Source organism: Leptonychotes weddellii, chromosome X (genome assembly GCF_054177405.1).
Source record: "Leptonychotes weddellii isolate Sample4059 chromosome X, ASM5417740v2, whole genome shotgun sequence".
NCBI lineage: Eukaryota > Metazoa > Chordata > Mammalia > Carnivora > Phocidae > Leptonychotes > Leptonychotes weddellii.
This window is the reverse complement of record NC_138385.1, coordinates 93,316,949-93,343,987: the sequence shown is the minus strand read 5'-3', so window position 1 is coordinate 93,343,987 and position 27,039 is coordinate 93,316,949. Positions and strand designations below refer to the sequence as shown.

The 27,039-nt window shown below is 39.2% G+C and overlaps 1 protein-coding gene across 7 annotated transcripts in view; it reads left to right on the top strand.

Moving 5' to 3' along the window:
• PPEF1 (protein phosphatase with EF-hand domain 1) overlaps positions 1-27,039 on the top strand; it is a 124,261-nt gene that overhangs the window by 75,851 nt on the left and 21,371 nt on the right. For all 7 annotated transcript variants that reach the window (XM_081809097.1, XM_081809094.1, XM_081809098.1 and 4 more), the window contains 6 exons: positions 7,974-8,140; positions 11,017-11,053; positions 11,911-12,060; positions 14,312-14,461; positions 23,997-24,182; positions 25,590-25,732. In XM_081809097.1, coding sequence (XP_081665223.1) covers positions 7,974-8,140; positions 11,017-11,053; positions 11,911-12,060; positions 14,312-14,461; positions 23,997-24,182; positions 25,590-25,732 — 833 coding nt within the window. The remainder of the gene's footprint in view (positions 1-7,973; positions 8,141-11,016; positions 11,054-11,910; positions 12,061-14,311; positions 14,462-23,996; positions 24,183-25,589; positions 25,733-27,039) is intronic.

Genomic DNA, 27,039 nt, shown 5'->3' with positions numbered 1-27,039 from the left:
TATTTTCTTTTTTCTCTATCACTGATATGCTGCACACTGCCGCAGTAGTCAATTCTTTTTCTTTGGAGATTAAGACGGTATGTTGCAATCAGAAGAAGAGATCTCTAAAACAGGGTTTGCAAAAGAAATAAAAATTAAAATCATGTGGAGCTGTGGTCCAGAGGTTATTGTTTGATGTGCCTTGGGAAAAAGTGCAAAAAAATGGCATAACATCTGGATGATTATCATAAAATACTTCAGTAGAAAATAGGTGAGAATATAGGGAAACATCTTGTTTTTTCTCTATTCAAGTGAATTAATTGTGGTCTGCTATTTTTTCCCCTTCAGGTCATCTGAATGCTGTTCAGAGTTGTAGTTACCCTGGGTTTTCTATATTTGTCAGCATCATTTCCATGTCATAGATGGTTTGTTGTATATCAGCTGCAGAACAAGCCAGAGAGTTTGGTTTACTGGAACTGAGTGAAGGATGGGTTATAGCAAAAGTTTTTGCTTTTTTTGAAGGAAACCCAGTCAAATCTCAGTAGCCAGAAACCTAAGTATCCTAGAGACTTTAGGTACAAGGACACTTAGCTCCTCATCTTCTTATCTGTTTTCTACTTTCCTTATTATTCTAAGACAAAAATGTATTTGAACTCATACTGTATAAAGTAATACGACTAATCCTGAACCAACAGGACAGATCTGATATATTCAAATAAGTCTTGCCTTCTTTGAAGTGGCTGTTCTGAGAGACTTAATGTGTACAAGAGTTCGGTAGACATTTAAGACTCCTTTTAGAATCACTTTCAGAGACTGTGACATATTCTATCGAATGAGCTTCATTATCACAAATCTTAGTCTTTTGACAACATGTGTAATTTTTTGAAAAGGTTAGAACTCACTGGATGTTAAGGGTGCCATATAAGGTGGATGGCCTAGGTGACCATTACTATTGTGGGCTTAAAATTAGGTTTGACTAAAGGAATTCATTATTCTTTGCCCGTGGTAGAGGTGAAATACCTACAAAGTCTGGTTTAACTGGAGATGAGAAGTTCTAATATGAGCAAATTTGTCATCACAGTGGAAAACATGTTTACTATCCAAATATAATAAATATAATTTTAAACCACTGAATACTTTTCTCATATTTTGATATTAAGGTTATGCTGGTTTCATGAAGTGAATTGAAAAGATTTTCATCTTTTTCTATGGTTTGGAATAATTAAAGGCCTTGGTTCTCAAACTTGACATTGTAAACACCTAAGGAATTGGAAAAAAAAAATTACTGATACGTGAGCCATACTCTCAGAGACTCTGATGGACACCTAGGGACTTTTAAAAGCCCCCCACATGATTCCGATGTATAACCAAGGATAGGAATCATTGGTTTAAATAACATTAAAACTGGGGCGCCTGGGTGGCTCAGTCATTAAGCATCTGCCTTCGGCTCAGGTCATGATCCCAGGGTCCTGGAATCGAGTCCCGCATCGGGCTCCCTGCTCCGCGGGAAGCCTGCTTCTCCCTCTCCCACTCCCCCTGCTCGTGTTCCCTCTCTTGCTGTCTCTCTCTCTCTCTCTGTGTCAAATAAATAAATAAATTCTTTAAAAAAAAAAAAACATTAAAACTATTTGCTCTTGAAAATTGAGATAGAGCTCTGCCTTAAAGCCACAGGGAGATGTACTGTTCAAGTTTTCTACTTCTTTTGAATCAGTTCTCAGTTCTCATAGTTTCTTATTTTCAGGGAAATCCTCCATTTCTCTAGACTGTAAAAGTACATTGCCATAGATGTCGATATTATATTGTTTACATATATGTAACTCTTTTATCTAGTTCTCTACATCTTTTTTCCTACTCTTTAATCTTACATATTTTTAAAAAGATTTTATTTTTAAGTAATCTCTACACCCAACATGGGGCTCAAACTCACAACCCCGAGATCAAGAGTCACATGCTCTATTGATGAGCCAGCCAGGCACCCCAATCTTACATTATTTTTTAAAGATTTTATTTATTTATTTGAGAGAGAGAGAGAGAATGAGCAGGGGGGAGAGGGACAAGCAGACTCCACGCTGAGTAGGGAGCCCAACTCGGGGCTCGATCCCAAGCCCCCAGGATCATGACCTGAGCCAAAGGCAGACGCCCAACTGACTGAGCCACCCAGGTGCCCCGTTACATGTTTTTTAATTCTCTCTTTTTTTTACTACCCTTAATCAGGCTCATGATGAGTTTATCAATTTTATTGGTTCTCTCAAAGAATCATCTTTTAGATTTATGTATTTTTTCTTTTTTATTTGCTTTCTATTTCACTAATTTCAGCTTTTATCTTTATTTGATTGGCTTTATTGTTCTGTTTCTAATTTCCTGAGATGAATAGTCTTTCATGTGCATCTTCTTTAAGCTTTAATAATGAAGGCATTTAAAGCTACACATCTTTTCTTTCCTTTTTTAAGATTTTATTTATTTATTTATTTGAGAGAGAGAGCACATGGGAGGGGGGAGGGTCAGAGGGAGAAGCAGACTCCCTGCTGAGCAGGGAGCCCGATGCGGGACTCGATCCCGGGACTCCAGGATCATGACCTGAGCTGAAGGCAGTCACTTAACCAACTGATCCACCCAGGCACCCCAAAGCTACACATCTTTTCTTTTTTTTTTTTAAGATTTATTTATTTACTTGAGAGAGAGAAAGCACGTGTGAGAGAGAGCAAGTGGGGGGAGGGGCAGAGGGAGAGAATCTCTAGTTGAGCAGACTCCCCTGGTCAGCAGGATCCCAACGTGGGGCTCATTCTCATGACTCATGAGATTACAACCTGAGCTGAAACCAGGACTTGGGCACTTGACCGACTGAGTCACCGAGGTGCCCCCCCTACACATCTTTTCTATTTTTAGTTTTAATTGACCCTTCTATCGAACTTGTAATTTTCTTTTAATTTTCTCTTTGATCTAATGCTTGTTAAGATGACAATTTTTAATTTCCAAGGATTTTAATTAAAGGAGCTAGAATTCTTTAAATCATATTTTTATTATTTATTTCAAACTTTATTGGATTATGATATGAGAATATATCCTATGAAATGTTTATTATTTTGAATTTACTCAGGATTTCTTTGAAATCAAGTACATGATTCGTTCTTATAAAATCTCTTTGGACATATAAAAAATTAATTATACTCTCTATAGGATGTAAAGTTCTTCCTGTATCTACCTATTAAATTAAGTTCATTGATTAAATATTTAATTTTCCACATATTTAGTTTCTGATATATCTGTCTAAATATGTATATTATATATTGCTGTGTAACAAGTTACCCCAGTACTTAGTGGCTTAAAACTATAAACATTTAGTATCTCCCAGTTTCTGTGGGTCAGAAATTTGAGTGCAGCTTAGCTGAATGGTTCTGGCTTATGGTCTCTCATGAGGTGGCAGTCAAACTATTGACCGGGGCTGCATTCATCTGAAAGGTTGACTGGGGCTCAAGGACCTATTTCCATGATTGCTAACTCACGGGGCTGCAGGCACAGCATTTTGGTTCCTCACTGGTTATTGGCAGAACAGCTACCTGGGGCCTCTCCATAGGGTACCTGAGTGTTCTCATGATATAGCAGCTGGCTTTCCCCAGAGTGAGTGATGCAAAAGAGAGAGAAGGCAGGAAACTGTAGTGTCTTTTATGACTTAGTCTCCAAAGTTGCACACTATCGCACCTGCTTTTTTTTTTTTTTCCAATTTACTAGAAGCAAATTACTAAATCCAACCCACATACAAGAAGAGGCAAATTAGGCTTCACCTTTTAAAGGGAGTGTCAAGAATTTGTAGACATTATTTGTAGACATTATTTTAAGCCAATAATTCAATCTGAATTTTGTATTTGTGTTTGTATTTTTAAACAGTTTCTTCTTGCATTTATTGTAGTTAAATATATGAAGAAAAACTTATTCTTTTGTTTACTGAGTACAAGTTCATGAATTGTATCTCTTCATAAGTGTCTTTTATTATGTAATGTTGCTTTGTGATCATGTTTAGCACTTTTAATCTTAAATTCTTAAACTGTCTTATATCAATATTTACATTCTTGTTTTCTCTTTTTCTCTTGTTTTCAACCTCTCTTTACCTATTTTTTTAATGTGTGTTTCTCACAAACTATATATACCTGAGTTTTGTATTTTAATATAGTCTAGTAATCTTGGTATTTTGATGGGAGAATTTAACCCATTCACATTTAGTATAACAACAGATATTTTTGAAAATTTTTCTTCTATTTTACTTTGCTTACTACTTATTTCACTATGTTTCATCTTCTCCCTTTTCTTTGTGCTGTTTTGGTGAAGTTTTCTTTATTGTTTTCTTTGGTGTTTTTACTGTGCTTTTCTATTCAATAGTGGTTATCTTCCCATTCCTGACATTTCTGATAAATAATGTGTGTGTATATTTCTCAGATATCTATAACTTTATTCTTCCACCATTATCTTATCTCTCCTCCAGTAAGATAAATGTATTTATTTTCACACTTTCCATGTGTGTCCCCTATTGGGATGAGATTTGTGGAGAATTTGCTTTTCTCCCCTAACCTCCCCTGCAAATTCAAGTTACTGCTCATGCCATATTTTTAGTTCTTGACCATTATTAGGTTTTTCTTCATAGAATGTCTCTTCTATTTCTAGAATCCTTGCTTAGTACTTAAATTCAAGTTCCACATTATCACTATTGATTTATATTTATATTTAATTATATACTGGAGGGCTCATTGTTCATTGTTCACATCTATATTCTATATATTTGTTCCTCTTGGATCTTTCCCTGGCTGTTACTTCGTTAGAATATTTTCTTGAATGTTTTCCTCTATGGGGCATGTGGGTGCTATATTCTCTGAATGCAAGCTCCTTGAATGCAGGACTTTGTATTATTTACCTCTGTGTTTCTAGCACCTAAAACTGTGTCTAGCACATAACAAGCAATCAATACATGTTCATTGCTTTTGTGGTATTAGATCACTGCATACTCACATATGTCTTTCTTCTACTCTGATGATCATCTATGTTGTTGCTGATATTTGATCCTTTACACATCTGCAAATATTATCTATCACCCTAAGAAGTTAATGATGTTTTGGCCAATATAGAATTCTTGGGTCACAGTCCTTTTCTGTCTTTAATTTGTAGATTTATTATACCATCTTCTGCTTCCCAGTACTGCATATGAGAAGTCTAATGCCAGGATGATTCTTTTCTCTTTGTAACTTATTCTTTCTGTCTAGTAGCTTCTAAGACGTTTACCAGGTAATAGGGATATTTTTTCCCCTATCAATTGTGCATAGGATTCAGGAGCTCTTTCAGACTTCAGGCTGAAGTCCCTTTTTAACCATAGAAATCTCCCTCTCTTCGTTATGTAATTATTGCCTCTTCTCCATCTGTTCCTTTTTCCTCATTCTAGAATGATTATTGGCATATTAGTTCTCTTGGCTTTGAACTCTAATTTCTTACTCATTCCTTATGATTTCCATCATTTTGCTTTTTAATCTGTGTGAGAGATTTTTCATCTGTTTGCTTTTTTGGGTCAATAATGTATTTTCCAATCACTGTTTCTTTTAATTAGCTCTAATCTATTGATATTTTAAATTCGGAAAGCACACTTTAAATGGCAAGAATTATTAACTTTTTGTTCTTTATTTATTGTCCTCTCATTTTTTAAAATAACGTTTTCCTCTGTCCTCCAACAATTCTAGCTCATTAGGTGATAGAACTTTAGCAGATCTGATTGGTCTGTCCCTCTCTGGTTACTGGATCCCCTTAAGTGCTAGGTTATTTTCATTTTCTATTCTCTGCTTAAGCTAAATTAAGCCAGTCTATAGTTGAATGCACAACAGTTGCTACTCCTGCATCAAGAGTGTGAAAGGAAGTGTCTATGTTCCTAGGTATCCCTAAATGCAAGTGTTAGTTTTCTTTTAGCTTCAGAAATAGAGATGAAGTTCCCTACACTTTTTCTAGTAAGATCCAGCTCCCTCTCCCCCAAACCAGGACCATACTAATGCTCTGAGTCAGGGTCTCCCCTTAATCAAGGGATGCACAGGTCCCCTCAGGCCTAGTTCTTCCATGTTCTCACCCCAGGGCTCTCTACTGCTGCTCCTCTAGCTCCCTAGAATCCCAAGAGAGCCAATAGCCTCTAGCACCCCTCAGATTCCTCTGGTTTACTCATCCCAGCCAGCTGAAGGCTGAGGGAAGGAAGAGTATCAGAGATGCAGAATCCTTCCTTTTATTCTTTAAGTTTTGATAAGCAATAGCCTATGTTTTTGCAACTGGCTCACACTATTTAAGCCCAATGTGATAAAGATATGTGAATTAATGTATAAGAAAATATAAAATAATGGGATCTTAAAATTAGAAATAACATGGAGGTCATAATAAAATGAATCTTCTCATTTGTATGGTTCTCTATGGTTTTCATGCAATTTTATACACACAGTCTCATTCAAGTTCCAGAGTAGCCCTGTATGGTAAGTATGGAAGTTATTATCCCCATTTTACAGATGAGGGAACTATAGCTCATAAAGATTAAATAATTTACCCAAGGACACATGGGTAATAGTGGAGCTGGACTAGCAAATAAGTCTTCTTATTTCTGGCCCAGGACACTATACTACTGCTTGCTTGCTTGCTTGTTTGTTTCCAATTGTCTTCAGAACGTGTTACATTACATGATGATTTGGGGAATCCCTGAGTTATATATTGTGACCTGTATGATATATTTTTTCAACCATTTCTACTATATTGGTATGAATAATTTTAAATGTATATAAATACTGGGACAGTGACTATAAGGTCATAAGATTTTCTTTTGTAGTTTGAAATCTAAAAAAAGAAGAATTTGAAAATAGTTTGAAAAAGATTAACGTAACTAGAATATGTAGATTATTTCCTGAAGGTAACTTTTTTGAAGGGGGACATACATTTGGACATATGAGTACTTCAATTTTTCTCTTTGTGATGTATTTTTTAAACATTCGAATTTATTTTACTATGCAATAGAACGCACTTGACCATTTCCCTACCAGGCATCATATGCCTGGTGGGTCTGGCATGTTTGTTTGTCTTATAGTTTAGTAGTACAGAAGTAAATGAATCAATATCTGTTATAAAGACCAGACCTTTGTCCTGATCCCGGTTTTTTTCCTACTAACACTGTGTTTAAAAGTGTTATCTCATACTCAGGAGTGATAATCAAAATATTTAGCAACTAATATGGCCTGGTCAGTGAGCAGTCACAACATCTGCCAGCTATCCACACCTGGTGCAATTGTATCAGCCCTGCTCGCAGTTGCATGGTACCTTACACTTTGCTGGGGATTTTCATATCCATTCTCTTGTTTGATCTGGGGAGGGGAGTGGATATAGTATCGTTCCCCTTTTGTAAATTGAGGGATTCACAGCCCCAAGAAGCTAAGCATAGGGCCTCTTAGAATGAAAGACTTTTGGCTCTTGGTTCAGTGTTCTTCCTTGGGTGGAAGTTTCCCTCTTTTCAAGGGAGAAAAAAGAGATAAAAGAGATAAATTTAGCCATTTTTAAAAAATTTTTAAGAAGGTTTTATTTATTTATTTTTGAGAGAGAAACTGAGAGCATGCGTGAGAGCACTGGAGGGGGGCGCAGAGGGAGAAGTAGACTCCCCACTGACTGAGCAATGCAGGCGCCCAAAGTTAGCCATTTTTGATAGGACAAAAATCAGCTCCTTTTAGAGAAAACTCATAGTAGCTAGTGGGTAGAATGAGCAGTCACCATCCCCCTGGAATCTTCCTATCCAAAGCTAATGCTTCACTTCCAAGGTCCCTTGCAGGTGATGCCTGCCCTGGAAGAGTGAAACTACCTCAAGTTAGTGAGCAGATTTTTCCCAGTAGAGGAACTGACTCAGCCTCTTTTCTCCATATTCACAGGGACATTTAAGTACAAAGCCTTACTTTAAAAGTACATTCTTTTAACTGCTTGTTTTTCCCCCTCTCCTCCTTCCACAGAATGGTCTTCCCTCAGGGAGCAACTCATATATTTTTAATGGTGATTTTGTAGATCGAGGAAAACATTCCATAGAGATCCTAATGATCCTGTTTGTGAGTTTTCTTGTCTACCCCAATGACCTGCACTTGAACAGAGGGAACCATGAAGATTTTATGATGAATCTGAGGTAACCTAGGCCTTTAGATTTCCTCTTTTCTCCCATACTGAAAAATACTGCCATGTTTAGTTCCTAGCAGAGAGTTAGAGGTGAGTGTAGAGAAGTAGCGATGAGGGGAATCTCAAGGGAGGCCTCAATTCTTACCTCTATTTACCACCTCAGTCTTCTACTGAGTGAGTATACGTTGCTCCCAAGTCTTCTTCCTATCTTTCTTCCAGTTCTGTCCTTGCTTCTCCCTTCTATTATGTTCTTTCTTTTCCTCCCATGCCTCCCATCACAGGCTAAATTGTTTCCTGGATGGATGTGTTAGGCAAGCTTTGGAGGTGTGGTAGGTTCTATGAGTGGGCTTAGATGAGATCATTCTGTTGCTACTCTTTTGGCTTGCCTCAGTTGTTGTCTCAGAAACTAGTACTGTGTTTTTCACTGATGTGTATATTTTTTTACGACATGGTGATTGCTTCTGGCATAATTGTTCATAAACATATTTGAGAACATCTGTAATATAGCATTTCAACTATCTGACTCACTGGAGATTTGAGGAATAAAGATTGGTTAAATGGTTTACCCAATTTTGCTGAAAGACACAGTCGGGGATAAATATTCCCCTTTCCCTTCTTTCTTCTTCCTTCGCCCCTCCTTTACCAGTTTGCTCTAGGGCAGTAGAAGGCATGACGTGTCTCATGCTTTGGGTTCTAGGTTTTTGGGTGCCTTGATCAAAGCTCAGCAACTGATTAGTTTTGTGTTTGGGGCAGTTTCACCCCCTGGCTTGAGTACTGACTTTCAGTTCTAATTTTTCAGGTATGGAAGCAGATGCTAAGACTATGATGAAAAAAATCCCAGACTGTTATCCGAGGTCCCTTATATGTAATGTAGCTCGGTACTTTTATTTGGGCATGCCACTTATCCTTTCATTTATTCAGTTAGCCAATCATATTTATCTAGTGTCTGTGATTGTTAATGAAAGAGACATGGCCGCTGCCCTCACAGAGTTTACATCTAGCAGGGAAGACTTAGGTTGAACAGGTTTTTCAAGTATGATGAGTTTATAAAGTGGGGACCTAACTTGTCTGGGGGGGTGATAGAAGGTTCTCCCATAGAAGTATAGTATCAGCCTGAGACCTGAGGATGAATTAGGCAATTCAGAGACAGCCATGGTATTGGCTGAGAAATGGTATCCCACAGTGAGGGGACAACTTAGGCAGAGCTTGAGACAACACTTTTTATATGAAAGAACTTTAGGAGGGTAGGAGCACAGACTGAGGGACAGGATGGTCCCTAATAGGGCTGGAGACATAAGACATGGTTGGATCGTGCAAAGGAATTTGGACTTTTTTCTAAGGACAACAAAAATAATCATAGAAGAGTATCATAAAATTTGTGTTTTAAATGCAGCAGGAAGAAATATTTGAATGTGGGAGGCCAATTAGGAGGTAGTTGAAGAGACAGATGATGGATTCTCACGTAGGCCAAGGTAGTAGGGATGGAGATGCAAAGAAGTAGACAGATTCAAGAGGAGTTTAGGCAATGATGGTTTAAAGCCTGGTAATGTGATATGGGGGACTTGAAAGAGGAGAGAATCAAGGATAACCTCTAGGTTCCCGGCTTGAGTTTGGGAGTACATTGGCATTGTTCGCTGATATTGGGAACATGATAAGAAGAAAAGGTTGGGATGAGAGAAAATGGTAAGTTCATTTTGGGGTAAGGTGATTTGAAGTGCTTTTGATTAGGTAGTTGAGTGTATGTGTCCAGAGCTCAGAAATGCAGTGTGGCCTGAAGCATTGTCCTGCAATATTGGCACATAGTACCCAAAGCCCTAGGCAAGGATGAGATTACCAAGAGAGAAAGTAAGGGGAGAAGAGGGCCTAGGACAGAATCTGAAGGAAAGCCACCATTCAAGGTTAGGCAGAGAAAAACTTGCAAAGGAGTTGTAGAATACCCAGAAAGGTACGAGGAAAACCAAGAGGGTTTATTGTCACAGAATCCAAGAGAAGAAAAGTTTTCTAGAAGGATGATGTAATCAACCATATTTAGTGCTTCAGGGAGGGCAAGAAAGATGAGGACTGCAAGGTGTCCTTTGGATTTAACAACATAGACACCTTTGGTGAGTATAGGACTGAATTCATCTCGGAAAACATAACATTACACTGTAGAAGCCTGACGTGACATGATTTGCATGGATACCCGGAATGAATATGCTGTGTTCTGACTTCCCTATGTTGGGCCTTAAGAACGTATATTATTATCTTTAGGCAAGAAAAGTAATAAAAAAAAAATTTCCATCATTAAAGCTCCCTTCATGATTGCTATTCAGGCATGAAAATTCCTGACTCTTTCTATTAAAATCTTGAATACCATTACATGAACTATATCAGAGAGAGTATAAAGGGCCAACTTGTTGTCTTCTATCTAGGCTTTTCTTTGTCTCAGTTCAGTCTCCCCCACCAACCCCCCTTCCCGCGCCTTCATTCATTTACTATAAGGTTTAGGATGTCTGAGAAATACTCTCTAAATGAAAGGCATTCTCCTGCACAGCTTCCCCCAGCTGCCACTGCACACTTCGCTGACTACTTGCAGCATCTACACATCCTATACCTAGCACATACTTCTTAAGTTGCCTTGTAATTGTTTCATGAAAATTTATCTTCTTTCTCCAACTATGCTATAAGCTCCTTCCGAGTAGGGATGATGTCATTGGCTGCTTTTGTTCTTTCCCATCATGCCTAGCAAAAACTTGGGTAAGTAAGAGTTTCAACTAAACCCTAGTTTCTTGAGTTCTTGACACTTGTGATAATGAGATGTCAATGGGTCCCCTTTTTGCGTGACTCACGTTAAGTAGGCGTTATCAACGTTTAATTAGTTTAAATACCACTGTTTTTTTTTTCCAGGTATGGCTTCACAAAAGAAATTTTGCATAAATATAAGGTAAGACTCGGACTTTTTTTTTTTTTTTTAATGCATTCTCTTTGCTGTTTATACATAGAACTACAAAAAAAGAGCCTTTGGGAAGGGTGATGGGTAAAAATAAAAGCACAGCAGGAAGCCCTGGCCAGGGTAGACGCCTAATTTTTTTTTTTTTTTAAAGATTTTATTTATTTATTTGAGAGAGAGAGAATGAGAGACAGAGAGCATGAGAGGGAGGAGGGTCAGAGGGAGAAGCAGACTCCCTGACGAGCAGGGAGCCCGATGCAGGACTCGATCCTGGGACTCCAGGATCATGACCTGAGCCGAAGGCAGTCGCTTAACCAACTGAGCCACCCAGGTGCCCCGAGGCCTAATTTTCTTCCTGGACCAAACCAAGCTGTTTCATTGTGACCTTTGTGTTAGTTTCAGCACAGATACAAACATATTCTATTGTTGTAAAGGTACCCAGGATTTGTTTTATGGTAAAACATGCAGATACAGAAATGACTATCTTAAAGGAAGAGATTTGTACTCCCTGAGTGAGTGTGGGTGTGGGCTCTGGATTGGTTGGTTTGCATATGAAAGGCACTCTCATCTGCATATGAAGGGCAACTCATCGACAATTTCTAGGCATTAGCTAGCTCTGGGAGGAGCAATCTCTCCTCCAGGGTCAGCAAGGCACCAAGATGTCCAAGTATCAAAAATATAGAACAAACAAACAAACAAACAGAATAAAAAGACATGATTAATGCATGCTGGTGGGTTAGTGACTCCATGCCGACTTCCTTTGCTCCTTTGCCTCGCATGAAAGCTGTTGCATTTTGTGATAAACTTGAACTTACCAAAAAAACAAAACTTACTCAAATTCTTACTTACAGATGCATGGAAAGAAAATCTTACAAACCTTAGAAGACGTCTATACCTGGCTCCCAATTGGTACAATCATTGACAATGAAATCCTGGTCATACATGGTGGGATATCAGAGTCCACAGACTTAAATTTGCTCCACCGTATAGAAAGAAACAAAGTAAGAAATGTTTACATAAATGTCGCAGAGTTTTGTAAGGGGGTATATATATACCTCTTTTCATTTATTATTTTGTATTCATTTGCGTTTTAGTAGTTGTCGTAACTGCAAAAATTAGTATAAATTTTAAGAAAATCTATGATGGCAAGATAAAGAAATGAATGGGTAACTTCTAAATAAGGCAAATATATTTTTTTACCTTCATGATGAAAGTGGAAAACGAGGAAATGTTGGCATTTCATGTAGTTCCTAAAAGTGAAAATCCTGATTTTTAAAAATTAAAATTTCGGATTAATGTTGTAGTAAAATATACATAACATAAAATTGACCATTTTAATTAACCATTTTTAAGTGTACAGTTCAGTGGTGTTAAGTACATTCACACTGTAGTGCAGCCGTCCCCGCCATCCAGCTCCAGAACTTTTCATCTTCCCAAACGGAAACTCTACCCATTGAGCAACAACTCTTCCTTCTCCCCTCTCCCTAGCGCCTGGTGACCACCATGCTATTTTCTGTCTCTGAATCTGACTACTTTGGGTGCCTCATTATAGATGGAATCATACAGCAGTTTATTTGAGTTGCTATGACTTCTCTTATATTCCAAATGGCTCAGGGTATTTTGGGGGGAAATATTTTAAACTGAGTAATCATATTAAGTACAACAGAAGCAGAGCAAGAACGTGTATAGAACCTCTAAGGGAAGAAAGAGTCTGTGTGTGGCCTGTAAAGCTCCCGTACTTAGTGAAGGGCTCCTTTGGCTGGGCCTTGCAGAGTGACTGGAATTATCTTTGTCCTGTACCAGAGCCCAGCCAAAGGCCCAAGACCAGGGGCATAGGAGGACCAATAGCAGCTCTGGAACCAGATGATCGTATATGGTCCTAGTGAGAAACCTGAACCCTTACCCCTCAAGACTGATAGTCAACTTCCAACCAATCTAGGCAAGTAGAGTCTAGAGCTGGAATTTAATTTGATATAGACAGAAAGGTGACCCCTATTCACTTTTGAGTTTCTGGAGCCCTTATACCTTTATGTACATATGAAAGATAGTATTATTGCTAACTTCTTCTCATCCTGAGCCTTCTAAGCCTCAGTTTCTGCACCTGTGTATGGAAGCAAAAAATACCTCCTATATTGAGTTGTTAGGAGGCTTAAATAGAATTACCTAGATGAAGAAAACAGCATAGAGTAAGTTCTGAACACAAAGCTCTCTCCCTCCAACTCTCTCCTCTCTTTCCTGATACTTGGAACCGAAGTTTGATTTTTAGTCGCCAAGACACCCCCTGGGGAGAAGTTTTTGGGCCAGGAGTTTTCCCAGGAAACCAAATTTCACCTCCTTTGGGGGTCATCGTTCCACCTACTCATAAGCCTGGTTTTAAAGATAGAAATTTGACTTGTGTACTTTCTGTGTCTTCTACCCCTCCTAGAGTGAGGTTGAATTGGCAGCACATACTTGTATTAAATACAATTGAACTGTAGCAAAAGTAGTAGGTTTAAGCCTTTGGAACTCTACCAAATGAAATACAAAAGTAGATTTTCAAGTCCAATTTTACATCTTTCCCACTTTCTCCACTTCCCCATCCCTTAGGACCCTCTAAGTGTAGGGATGACCATGCTTGCTGGGTTATGCCTGCTGTTGTGGTAGGATTGTTAATGGCGGTGGGGAGTTGGGTTGGGGGAACTTCATGACAACCTCCTTCTAGGTTCATTAAAGGCATTTTGTAAGGTGGGTGGGTTGGTGGGGGTGTCAATGCAGAGGGACAGAGAAGGAAGATTCTATAAACTGAGATTCTAGTTTAGAATTCTTTAAACTCCCTGGCAGGGGGTGTGAGAAAGGATGGCTAGCAGGGTTCCCAGGAGAAAATGATGGTGTGGTACTTTAGCGGGGAGCTGGGCAAAGTATCCTGATCCTAAGTGGCCTTAAGAAACACGTGTTCGGGCGCCTGGGTGGCTCAGTCGTTAAGCGTCTGCCTTCGGCTCAGGTCATGATCCCAGGGTCCCGGGATCAAGTCCCACATCGGGCTCCCTGCTCAGCGGGAAGCCTGCTTCTCCCTCTCCCGCTCCCCCTGCTTGTGTTCCTGCTCTCGCTATCTCTCTCTCTCTGTCAAATAAATAAATAAAAAAAAAGAAAGAAACACGTGTTCTTCGTCAGGTTGAGGCACAGCAATAGAGACAGAGTGGCAACTGGCCCGGAAGTTTCTGCATGTGGCACATGAAACATAGGGTTTGGCTAAAGTGTGACTTTGTTTTGTAGATGAAATCTGTGCTGATGCCACCAGTTCCCTTAGTTGAAGACCATGATACTGACTTGAAGACAAATAAAGTAGGTGCAACTCTTATATCTCGGGAACTCAAAACAAATGGATCCCTTTCTGAGCAGTTAACAAAGCATGAATGGGAACAGGTAGGTATCAAAGTGTCCCCCAACGTGGCAGTGAAGATGCGGCATAGATGAAGTTATCCCTTAGATACATAACAAGTGACTTACCTTTATAAGCAGAGCATATTCTTCCTTCTGAACTCATCGCTATACTTTTAATAGCTTCATTGCGATACACTCCTTCATTTAAAGTATATAATTCAATGGTTTGGGTATATTCACAGTGTTGTGCAACTGTCATGACAATCTAATTTTAGAACTTTTTCATTGCCTGAAAAAGAAACTCCATACCTATTACTAGTCACTGCCCATTCTCTCCCCAACCACCCCCTCCTCCAGCCTTAGGCAACCACTAATCTACTTTTGGTCTTTATAGATTTTCCTATTCTGGACATGTTCTAGAAATGGAGCCATACAATATGTGATCTTTTGTGTCTGGCTTCTTGTACTCAGCGCAATGTTTTGAGGTTCACCCATGTTGTAGGATGTATCAGTACTTTGTTTCTTTTTATTGCTAAATAGTATTCTGTTGTGTGGATATACTACATTTTGTTTATTCATTCATCAGTGGGTAGACATTTGAGTTGTTTCTGCTTCTTGACTATTATGAATAATGCTGCTATAAACATTCACATACAAGTTTTTCTGTGGATGTATGCTTTCATTTCTCTTTGGTATATACCTAGGAGTGGAATTGCTCGGTTATAAGATAATTCTAAGTTGAACGTTTTGAGAAACTTCCAAACTGTTCTCCCAAGTGGCTGCACCATTTTACATTTCCATTACCAATGTATGAAGGTTCCAATTTCTTCACATCTTCTCCTTTTGATTATGGCTGTCCTAGTGGGTGTGAGGTGGAATCTCATTATGGTTTTGATTTGTTGTGGTTTTGGCATTTCTCTAATGATTAATGATGTTGAGCATCTTTTCATGTGCTAATTGGCCATCTGTATGTCTTTGGAGAAATATCTATACAGATCCTTTGCTCATTTTAAAAATTGAGTTATTTATCTTTTTATTATTGCATTGTAAGAGTTCTCCATATATTCTGGATATAAATCCCTTCTCAGATATATTATTTGCAGGTATTCTTTCCTATTCTGTGGACTATTTTTTCCCTCTCTTGATGGTATTATTTGCAGCACGAAAGTTCTTAATTTTGATGAAATCTAATATTATGGTTTTTTTCTGTTTTGCTTGTGCTTTTGGTGTTGTATCTAAGACGCCATTGTCTAACCCAAAGTCATGAGGATTTATTGCTGTAGTTTCTTCTAAGAATTTTATAGATTAAGCTCTTCCATTTGGGTAATCCATTTTGAGTTAATTTTTGTGTAAGGTGGGAGGTAGAGGTCTAGCTTTAATCTTTTACATGTGGATATCCAGGTATCCCAATACCACTTGTTAAAAGGACTTTTCTCATTGAATTTTCTTTTTTTTTTTTTTAATTTTTTTTTTTTTTAAGATTTATTTATTTATTTGAGAGAGCGAGAATGAGAGAGAGAGAGTACATGAGAGGGGGTAGGGTTAGAGGGAGAAGCAGGCTCCTTGCTGAGCAGGGAGCCCGATGCGGGACTCGATCCAGGGACTCCAGGATCATGACCTGAGCCGAAGGCAGTCGCTTAACCAACTGAGCCACCCAGGCGCCCTCTCATTGAATTTTCTTGGTGTTTTTATCAAAAATCAACTGACCATAAATACGAAGGCTTATTTCTAGACTCTTAGTTCTACTCCCTGATCTATATGTCTATCCTTACGTCAGTACTACACAGTTTTGATTACTATACCTTTTTTTTTTTTTTTTGAGAGAGAGAGAATGAGAAAGAGAGCACATGAGAGGGGGGAGGGTCTGAGGGAGAAGCAGACTCCCTGCTGAGCAGGGAGCCCGATGCGGGACTCGATCCTGGGACTCCAGGATCATGACCTGAGCCGAAGGCAGTCGCTTAACCAACTGAGCCAACCAGGCGCCCTGATTACTATACCTTTGTAGAAAGTTTTGAAAGTGGGAAATGTGGGTTCTTTGTTTTGTTGTTCTTTTTCAAGATTGTTTTGACTGTTCTGGGTCCTTTGAATTTCCATATGAATTTTAGGGACAGCTTGTCAATTTCTACCAAGAAACAGCTGGGATTGCTTTGAATCTGTGTTCTTATTGCAATCTTAACAATATTATATCTCCAATTCCACGAACATGGAATGTCTTTCCATGTATTTAGATCTTTAATTTCAACAGTGTTTTGTAATAATGTACACTGAGGGGCTTGTTATGCTCAAGTTGAAAATAAATATTCTGAAGTACTTTCAATGCTATTGTAAAATAGAATTGTTTTTTAAATTACCTTTAGAAATATAGTTGACTTATGTATACTGATCTCATGTTGTGAACCTTGATAAGCCTGTTTATTCATTCTAATGATTTTTAGTGGATTCCTTGGGACTTTTATATACATGAGCATGTTATCTGTGAATAAAGATAATTTTGCTTCTTCCTTTCCAAGCTGTCTGCCTTTTATTTCTTTTTCTTCCTTAATTACCCTGTCTAGAACCTCTAGTACAGCGTTGAATAGAAGTGGTGAGAGTAGACATCCTTGTCTTATTCCTGATATTAGGGGAAAGCATTCAGTCTTTCACCATTAAGTGTATTAGCTGTTTGTTTGTATATTAGCTGCCCTTCATCATGAGGAGGGTCCCTTCCGTGCCTACTTTGTTGAACGTTTTTATCGTGAAAGAGTGTTGGATTTTGTCAAATGCTTTTTTTGTATCTATTAAGATGATTGTGTGGGGTTTCCCCTTTATTCTATCAATATGGTGTATTACATTGATTGATTTAAACCAACCTTACATTCCTGGTATAAATCCCACTTAGTCATGGTGTGTAATCCATTTTATATGTTGCTGGCTTCAGTTTGCTGATTTTTTTTTTTTAAACATTTTATTTATTTATCAGAGAGAGAGAGAGAGAGCGCAAGCAGGGGGAGCTGCAGGCAGAGGGAGAAGCAGGCTCCCCGCTGAGCAGGGAGCCCGATGCGGGACTCGATCCCAGGACTCCATCCTGGGACTCGATCCCAGGACTCCAGGATCATGACCCGAGCCAAAGGCAGATGCCCAACTGACTGAGCCACCCAGGCGTCCCTGCTGATTTTTTTAAGGATTTTACATCTATATTCATAAGGGGTATTGTTCTGTACTTTTCTTGTGATATCTTTGGTATTAGCATAAGACTGGCCTCATAGGATGAGTTGGGAAGCATTAGCTCCTCTTCCAGTTTTTGGAGGTGTTTGTGAAGGACTGATAATAATTTTTCTTCATATGTTTGGTAGAATTCATCAATGAAATGATCTGAGCCTGGGCTTTTCTTTGTAGGAATTTTAAAAATTACTAATTCAATCTTTTTCTTGCTATAGTTCTATTCAGATTTTGTATTTCTTCTTGAGTGGTTTTTATCTTGGTGGTCCTGATAGTTTCTCATCCTTGGAATTTGTTCATTTCATCTAATTTATCTAATTTGTTGGCCTAAAGTTGTCTGTAATATATATATTTAAATATATATATATAAAGTCAGTAGTGCTGTCACCTCTTTCATTCCTAATTTTAGTAAGTTGAGTCTCTTTTTTTTCTTGGTCAGTCTCACTAAGGTTTGTTAATTTTATTGACCTTTTCAAAGAACCAATTTTTGGTTTTATTGACTTCCTTTATTATTTGCTATTCTTTCCTTCATTTATTTCTGTTTTCATCTTTATTATTTCCTTTTTCTGCTTGCTTTAGATTTAGTTTGCTCTTCTTTTTCTAGTTTCCTAAGGTGAAAGGTAATGTCATTGATTCAAGATCTCTTGCCTTTTGTAATGAAGCTATAAATTTCCCTGTAACTACTACTTTAGCTCCATCCGGTAAATTTTGTGGTGTTGTGCTTTCATTTTCATTCATCTCAAAGTATTTTCTAATTTCCCTTGTGATTTCTTCTTTAACCCATATATTATTTAGCAGCATGTTATTTAATTTCTGCATATTTGTGAATTTCTCATATTTCTTTCTCTTATTGCTTTCTACTTGAATTCAGTTTTGGTTGGAGAACATACTTTATATGATTTAAATCCTTTGAAAACATAGTGAGGTTTTTTTTATGGGTAGTGTATGGTCTATCTTGGAGAATGCTCCGTGTGCTCTTAAGAAGAAAATGTATTCCATTCCTGTTGAGTGGAGTGCTGTATCTATATATATCCATATCTGTCTGTCTTTGAATGTATTTATCTGTCTTTGAATATATTTATAATAGTTGCTTTGAAATCTTTGTCCACTAAGTCAACATCTAATCCCCTCAAAGGCAATTTCTATTGCCTGCTTGTTTTTCCCTGTGTATTTTTTTCTTTGCATGTCTTGTAACTTTTTTGTTGAAAACTGGGCATTTTAAGTAACATATTGTAGTAACTCTAGATTGTTACTCCCGTGCTTCTCTGGGGCTTGTTGTTATTTGCGTTTTCACTCATTTATTTGTTTAGGGCTTGTCTTGACTAGTTCAGTGAAGTCTGTGACCTCTCAGTGTGTCGTCCCTGACTCCTGGGGGTCATTGTAGTTTTAGGTAGGCTCTCTTTGTCTCTTTCCCTGACTTCCCCTTTAAGCTTTGGCCCATCTGCCTCTCATACCCAGCTGTTAGCCTTCGCTAATTGCTAGCTGATTGGGCTATTGTTCTTAACAATGCCCTGGGGCTCACAAATAGCTCCACAATCTGATCCCATTAAAGTCAATCTCCTTTGCAGGGGCAGGGTATGACAATCCTTGAGGCTTATTCTGGCCCTAGGAGGGCTCTTCTCATCTGCCCCTTTCTCAGATTGTCTGTGAAACTTCTGTCTGGTCTGCTCTTGCTGCTAGTATCGTGGAACCATCAGCCTTCTTCTAATTGCTTAGCTCTAAGAAGGCTCTATTTCTTGACTCTGTACTCTTATACCTTGACTGCTGAAAATGTTGACTAAAATGTGATTTCTGTTGTAAAATATCCTCTAATCAATGAGGAGAAAGAGAGAGCTGAGGGGATAGAGAGGGAGGGAGAAGGGGTAGTGGGAGAGAAATAGAATTCATCAATGGCTTGTGCATCCAAAGTATTTAAAAATCAAGTAAATACAAGAGACAACTTATAGCAAGTTGGAAAGGATGCTTCCTTAAATTCTGACATCCAAATTCCAAAGACCAAAGGTTAGAACAAGCACTTCTAGGATGGTGAATAAAAAGGATGATGCCAAAGAGATTGGAGTTTCACAAAAAGAAAATTCTGGCCTCTGGAAGCCTAGATAAATTTAGAATTCTAGAGAGATGGAGCCTTAAGAAGTGGGAGGGAGGAGACTGGGGGTTATTATTCTGTAATAAAACTTCCCACCACCCCAACAATATAGACGAGGCATCTTGTAGTCTCCATGTACATAACTAGAGCTGAGACAGGGTAAAATGGACCAGAATCTCATTCCCAATATTTTTTTTTAAAGATTTTATTTATTTATTTATTTATTTGACAGAGAGAGAGAGATGCGAGAGCAGGAACACAAGCAGGAGGAGTGGGAGAGGGAGAAGCAGGCTTCCCGCCAAGCAGGGAGCCCAATGTAGGGCTCGATCCCAGGACCCTGGGATTATGACCTGAGCCGAAGGCAGACGCTTAACGACTGAGCCACCCAGGCACCCCTCATTCCCAATATTTTAATAATTTCAGTTGTACCCTTAGTTTTCTTCTCTCAGTTGCTGGTACAAAGTGGGTATGCATACTTTAGTTAGCTAGAGTTGAAATTTCCAGATAAAAACAGATTTCATACTTTATTTCTCAATAGCTATGAGCTATGTTATAATAAAGGTCATAGGCTCTTTATTTGCCCCCTACTCACAGAAGTGCATAATTCTTGGCTGAGTGCTATAATTTAAGTTTTATCTTATGTTCACAGAGATGTGGGGGATATATGTACTCATAGCTATGTCACTGTATGGAGACAAGCGTGATACCCTTCCTTTAGGACAGACTTGCAACAAGAAGACCAGAGAGGTTTATTATTTATTTCCTGAGTGACTCCCTTCTCTTAATTCGTCCATTTAATAAGTATTTATTGAACACCTGCTATGTGTCAGTCACTGTTCTAGGCTTTTGAGAATGTCAAAGATCTATTACCTCATGAAGCTTACATTCTAGGGGGAGGAGTTAAATAATATAATATAACAAAAAGCAAGTAAATTATATAATATGCTAAGTGAGAGGTTCTATGGAAAAAAAAATTAAAACTAGAACAAGATTAGGAGTATCAGGAGAACTGGAGGTAGAGGACAGAGTTGTAATTTTAAATAGGGTAGTCGGCCTCATTGTGCAGGCTCCCAAGAGTGAAACGGCTTGGTCGTAGTCACTTGGCTAGTCACTGCGCGACAGAGCAGGATGTGATTCCAGGTCTGCCTTTAATGCCCATGCTCCTTTTCCGAAGGGAAAGATGACTTCAAAGTGATAGGAGGTCTCAAGAAGAAAATGAACTGCTCTGGTGTGTCCTCATCCAGTGAGACAATGGGTAAACAAGGAGTAGGCATCTGAAGCAGTTTAGGTATTGCTGGAAGGTTTGGGTTGAGCACAGCTTTTAAAACGACATGTTCAATGGGGCGCCTGGGTGGCTCAGTTGGTTAAGCAACTGCCTTCGGCTCAGGTCATGATCCTGGAGTCCCGGGATCGAGTCCCGCATCGGGCTCCCTGCTCAGCAGGGAGTCTGCTTCTCCCTCTGACCCTCCTCCCTCTCATGCTCTCTCTATCTCATTCTCTCTCTCAAATAAATAAATAAAAATAAAATCTTAAAAATAAATAAATAAATAAAAAATAAAACGACATGTTCAAAAGCTGGAAGGAGAACACATCACCAAGGGAAAATACAAAAGAATAGCGAATCTATAGTATTAGTGTCTTAGAAGAGAAGCATTTAGGTACACCTTTCAGAGCTATTAACTCTCCCCCAAAGCATACTTTTGGGAACTGGATTATTTAGAGCTGCAGACAAGCACAGGGCACTTCTTGCTGGATTTATTCTGGATTTAGGAGGTTTAAAGGCTGAGACACAGATAGATTTTTGTTGACCAGGCCCTATAAAAACTGTCATTCAGTAAAACTTTTCCAATTTTTGGTTTGAAAATTTTCAGGAAGGAATGTTGTAAATAACTGTTCTTTCATGCACTTACCACTCACAAGGCCCTTGCATTTCAGAGGAGAGGATGTTGGAAGGAAAGAGACTGTCTCTGCTGAGGAATTTGTTTTACCAACAAAGGGCCTCAGGATCAAATCTGTATTATAGCCACAGTCTGGGTAAACCGAGTCAAGTGAATGAGTTCTAGACAGAAAAAAGAAATGCAAACTTATGGAATGGATAATTCTGAAGACATTCATTTCTATAAAAGTCATACCCCCTTTGACTTTGAGTCAAAGAAAAATGAATGTTAGATTTATCTTTCTCATTTCATTGATGAGCCAACTAAAGCTCAAATAGGTTAAATGATTTGCCCAAGGTGACACAGGTGACGCTTGAGGAACTAACTCCTTGGTCAGTGCTTTTTCTAGTTCAACAGAGTCCACCGTATACACTGAATTTGTGTAAATTTCAACTACACGTATGCGACAAAAAGGAGAAAAGTATGTAAAACTTTATTTTCACGAAGGTTATTTATCCCATGATACATTATCACATATATAAAATATTCACACATCCGTATTATTGTATAGGAATGGATATACAAAGCATGTATAGTGTGCATTGAGGGTCATTTAAGAGGTGTTCCGGGGGTAATTTTGGCTATAAATGATTTGCATTTCATGTGAGAATTTAAAACTTAATCCCCTCCTTATAAAACACAATTCCTTGTGTTCTGTGTTTCTGCCTTCATTACACTAAAGGTCAAATCAGGACCCCCAAACATGAATTCATGGTGTAGGAGCCAGATATGATAAGGCAAGTGTTTGTTTTGTCATAAACACCAGCAAGGCAAATGGGCTCCATTGTATTTATTTGTAGGGTAGGATTGTGCCAATGGGGGAGTGAGGTAGGGGAAAAAGGAGAATCCTGGTCTGAATCTACTTTGGGTGGTTTTAACTCTCACTGCAGTCAATCATCAAAAATTCCCTAAGTGTCTGGTTCGTGCCTGATGGAGGGTTGTTACAGGCTCTGACCAAATGCTTCTCATTCCAGAGTTCTCCTACCAGTTCTCTTCTTCTCTTCACCTCACTGTCTTCTTCCTCACTTATTTCTAGCTCCCCTTCAAAACCAAACCTATAAATCGGTGTACAGTCCAGTTTACTGGGACAACCACTTCTGGTTCTCTTGTTAAGACCTGACTTGGACTCGCTTGAGTAACTGCAGAACTTAAAATGTGTGCTTCTTCAAGCCTGCAGAACAAAAACGTGGAAAAGACAGACTCTTAGAATCATAGTCTGTTGGAACTTTGAGATACTTTACAAGTAACCCGGCCCAAGCCCCTGATTTTAAAGATCTGGAAACAGAGACCCAGAGAGTTTTCTCGAGGCTGTACAGCTTTAGTGACAAAGCTAGTTTTTCTCACTACTGCTTAAACTCCTATAGGAGTTTAGATAAAGAAACATTATATGTAGATAAGAACAATGAAAAATATTCTTAGAAACTTGGATCTTCAGTCTTGGACATCATGTAGGCTGCATTTTCCTCTTTCAGCCCCAAAAGGAAATGTTATGCTAATAAAATACTTGTGGATTTAGGAGGACACATTGTGGGAACCAGTTATTGGAACTGAGAATGTTCTTATCAATGGGACAGAAAGGGAAGGAGATGACTTAGGAAGTATTCTTGGATGAACACTTGTCTGTATTTGTGGTGGGAAAAAGTTTTCCTCATGCTATCTGCTCTACAGGAGAAAAACCAGGGCCGAAGCCACAGCTGGGAGACCTACCTTGTTGCTTTGAACATATTAAGAACCTCTAATGTGTGTTCATTGTGGGAGCTGCTTTCTTCTTGGAACATGACAATGAAGTTCTTTTAAGAGAAAAGACCTTGAGGGGTACCTGGGTGGCTCAGTCGGTTAAGGGTCTGCCTTCTGCTCAGGTCATGATCCCAGGGTCCTGGGCTCGAGCCCTGCATCGGGCTCCTTGCTCTGCGGGGAGCCTGCTTCTCCCTCTCCCTCTGCTGCTGCCTCCCCCCCCACCCCCCCGTGCTTGTGCTCGCTCACTCTCACTCTCTCAAATAAATAAATAAAAATTTTTTAAAAGAGAGAGAGAAAAGACCTTGGTAGATTCAGCAATTGTGAAACAATCATGATGAGATTTTTAAAGACAAACAAAAGCAAGGGCTGATTCTTCATGATTATGAAGTATGGCTGCACTGGTTATTGGGGATGAGCAGAAAGGGACCACAGTGGCTATGGGCATTACAATTAGTGTGGAAAAGATTCATGGAGGAGATGAGTCTGAAACAAGTTTGAAGGAGGAATGAGAAACAGACTCTGGGATAACTTGGGTTGATATTTCTGGCAAATAAGTTGGAATCTAGAAAGATAGACTCTCACTTATAACTAGTGGCCTAATCTGGTTTGTTGTTTAAAGGTTATCGATATTCTGTGGAGTGATCCCAGAGACAAGAGAGGCTGTTACCCAAACACAAGTCGAGGAGGGGGCTGCTATTTTGGACCAGATATTACCTCCAAGGTTCTTAATAAATACCAGTTGAAGATGCTCATTAGGTCTCATGAATGTAAGCCCGAAGGGTATGAAATCTGCCACGATGGGAAGGTAAGCTAACATTGTTGGTGACATCATCACACACACCCTTGCCCCAAACACTCTTTCATCACAGGATGCATCTTACCTAGAGGCCCATGGGAAGGTGTCTTCCCCAGGACCAAAACAGGAGGCCATGCTTTGGTAGACAGAAACAGGAGACTACAGGGTTCACACAGGTTGTTTGAAGGGGCCTCACTGTGCCTCACCCTAAGAGATATTTGGCTTATTTCCCTGATCTTCCTGAATCCCAGAGATAGAAATTCTGACGTGTAGCTCTAAGTACACCCACAGACAGCCTTCCTTCTTTACTAATCGAAAGGCAACTCTCCGGTCCAGCGCGGTTAAGAATGTACTTACCCTCACAGAGCACGTCAAAGGCAGCAACAGATCCAGGTCGCTCTCTTTCACCTTTTGTACTTGCCCTGTGCAGGACAGAGCCGCAGAAGCCACGTCCCTTCTACTCACTGAGTAGGTGAGCTCTAGTGAGCCACCTGCTGTGGTCAGTTTAGCTGCAGCCACTGGAATGGAGTGTGTTGCGCTCCTTCACAGGTGTCTGGTAAGGCCGGAAGAGGGCTCAGGAACTGGTTTCTTGTTCCAAGCTGTCTTGGGATGTCCCTTTTCTACCAGAGAATAACAATAAATAAAACAGGATACCAAATCGTGTGGCATCTCTTTCTATTTCAAGACTTTCGCTTTTCTTAACTCCATTAGTTCACTTTCGGCTCCTGCTAATGTTGTGAGATAGTGAAGGCAAGAATTATTTAAGGTTTCTTTGTACTGAGAAAACAGAGAGAAAATAGCTTGTCTGAAGTAGCAGGCTGATGAGGGCAGAACTGGGCCCGAGCCAGGTTGCCTGTCAAGGACAAGGGTTACCCTGCCATCCCCCACCATGGCCCCAAGGCTGGTTCCTTCCCAGCAGAGTGGTCCTGGCCACTCTGTATTCTGGCCACTATTTTCTCTGCCCTTAAAGGACTGGTTTTGTAGAGGGCCCCAAGCCCTCTACATCAGGCAGCTTTAAGCAAAAGAAAAAGACTGAGAGTAGAGGAGTTTTATTTTGAACACTCAAATATCACAAGGAAAGAAAACAAAGGCTTTACCCGCTTGGAAAATTAGAATTTGCAAAACCAAGCGTTAAGTAGAATTCTAAGACACGGAACTGAAATTGTACACAGGATTGCAAGGCTATGCACTATGGGGATGAGTGGCTGGAAGTTAGTATTCCCGGGGACACTGATTTCAAAGCCTTGTTGCTCTCCAGTGGAATCACAGAAAATCCTGTCAGACTTGGATAATTTGGATGGATTTGGAACTTTGTTTGATTTTTGCTTTTTTAGGAATTGAGCTATTTCTGCTTTTATTGAAGGACCTTTTGAGAACTAACTCTATGTGAACCTGGCCCTCTTTTTCTTTAATCAGGTTGTTACTGTATTTTCTGCTTCTAATTATTATGAAGAAGGCAGCAATCGAGGAGCTTACATCAAACTGTGTTGTGATATGACCCCTCGATTTTTCCAGTACCAAGTAACTAGGACAACGTGCTCGAGGCCTCTTTACCAAAGGTGTGTATGCTCTAAGGAGAATTCTGAGCGCTGGTACTGGTGACCAAGTAGAAACAGTCCAGAGTGACTAAGAGCGGCCATGAGAGTGAAGACAACTACTTACTGGTTACTCATTGGTATAAACACAATAGAATTAGTTCCAGACACCAAGTGGTGAATGCATTCATATTTGAAACCAAGAGGAGCAATTTTCAATTCATATGTCTCTTTAAACGGGTAAAGCAGTCAGTGTCCACGAGCAGCCTCTAATTGAATGTAAAGAAAAGACGGTCCCCACATCCACCCAGTCCCACACCCAACAGCGCTCCCTGTCCCCCAAACAGCCCTGTGTGCTCTTGCCTGTTGGTCTCTTCTCTACCCAGAAGTGTATAATGACAAGAGTTGAGTGTCCCTCCATGTGATGGCATCCATAGCTTATCTTCCTTTTCTCCATTCAACGTGATCTTTTAAAGAAGTTTTCATTATAAAATGAGTATGTTTGTTGTTAACAAGTGAGACCAAACAAAGATGTATACAGAAAATGCTAATGATCTTCTCTCCCTCTCCTTCTTAATAATCCTTTTCCCCAGGGGCAACTGAAATTGGTAGCCTAGAGTGCACATTTCTTCCCTCTTCTTGCTCCTACAAAAATAGACAATCCATTATATTCATCGAATTTAAAAATTTTTTGAGCACCTACTATGTATCACACACTGTTCTAGGCACAAGCGATATGGCAATGAACAAAACAGACAAAAGTCCTTTCCTTCATCAGTTGCAGATCCTGGGGGAGGAGAAAGGCAGTCAGCAACATACATACTTTTTTTTTTTTTTTTTTTTGTACAAAGATAGAATAACACAGCACACTCTATTCTACAACTGACTTTTTCTCTAAAGATGATATCATGAACATTACTCCAAGTTAATACACATAGACCTAACTCAATCTTTCTAGTAGATGTGCCATAACAATTATGGAGTGACTAAATCCTATTCAATTGATGGCCATCCAGATTGGTTCCAGGGTTTTGCACTTAAAAGCAAAGCCATATATAACAAACACTTCTCTGTGTGTGTGTGTATACATACATACATACACACACATGCATACACACATACGTACATACACACGGGCATACACATAGCCTGTGTGTATGTATTTAAGATTTAGTGCTTTTTTTTACATAAAATTTCAAAATGTGGAATTTATGGATTTATGGTTTAAAATTTTGCTAGATATCCAAAAGAGTTTTAACAATTAACAATCTGAAAAACAACATACCGATTTTTCCACATCCTCATTAGTCTTAGATATTATCACACTTCTT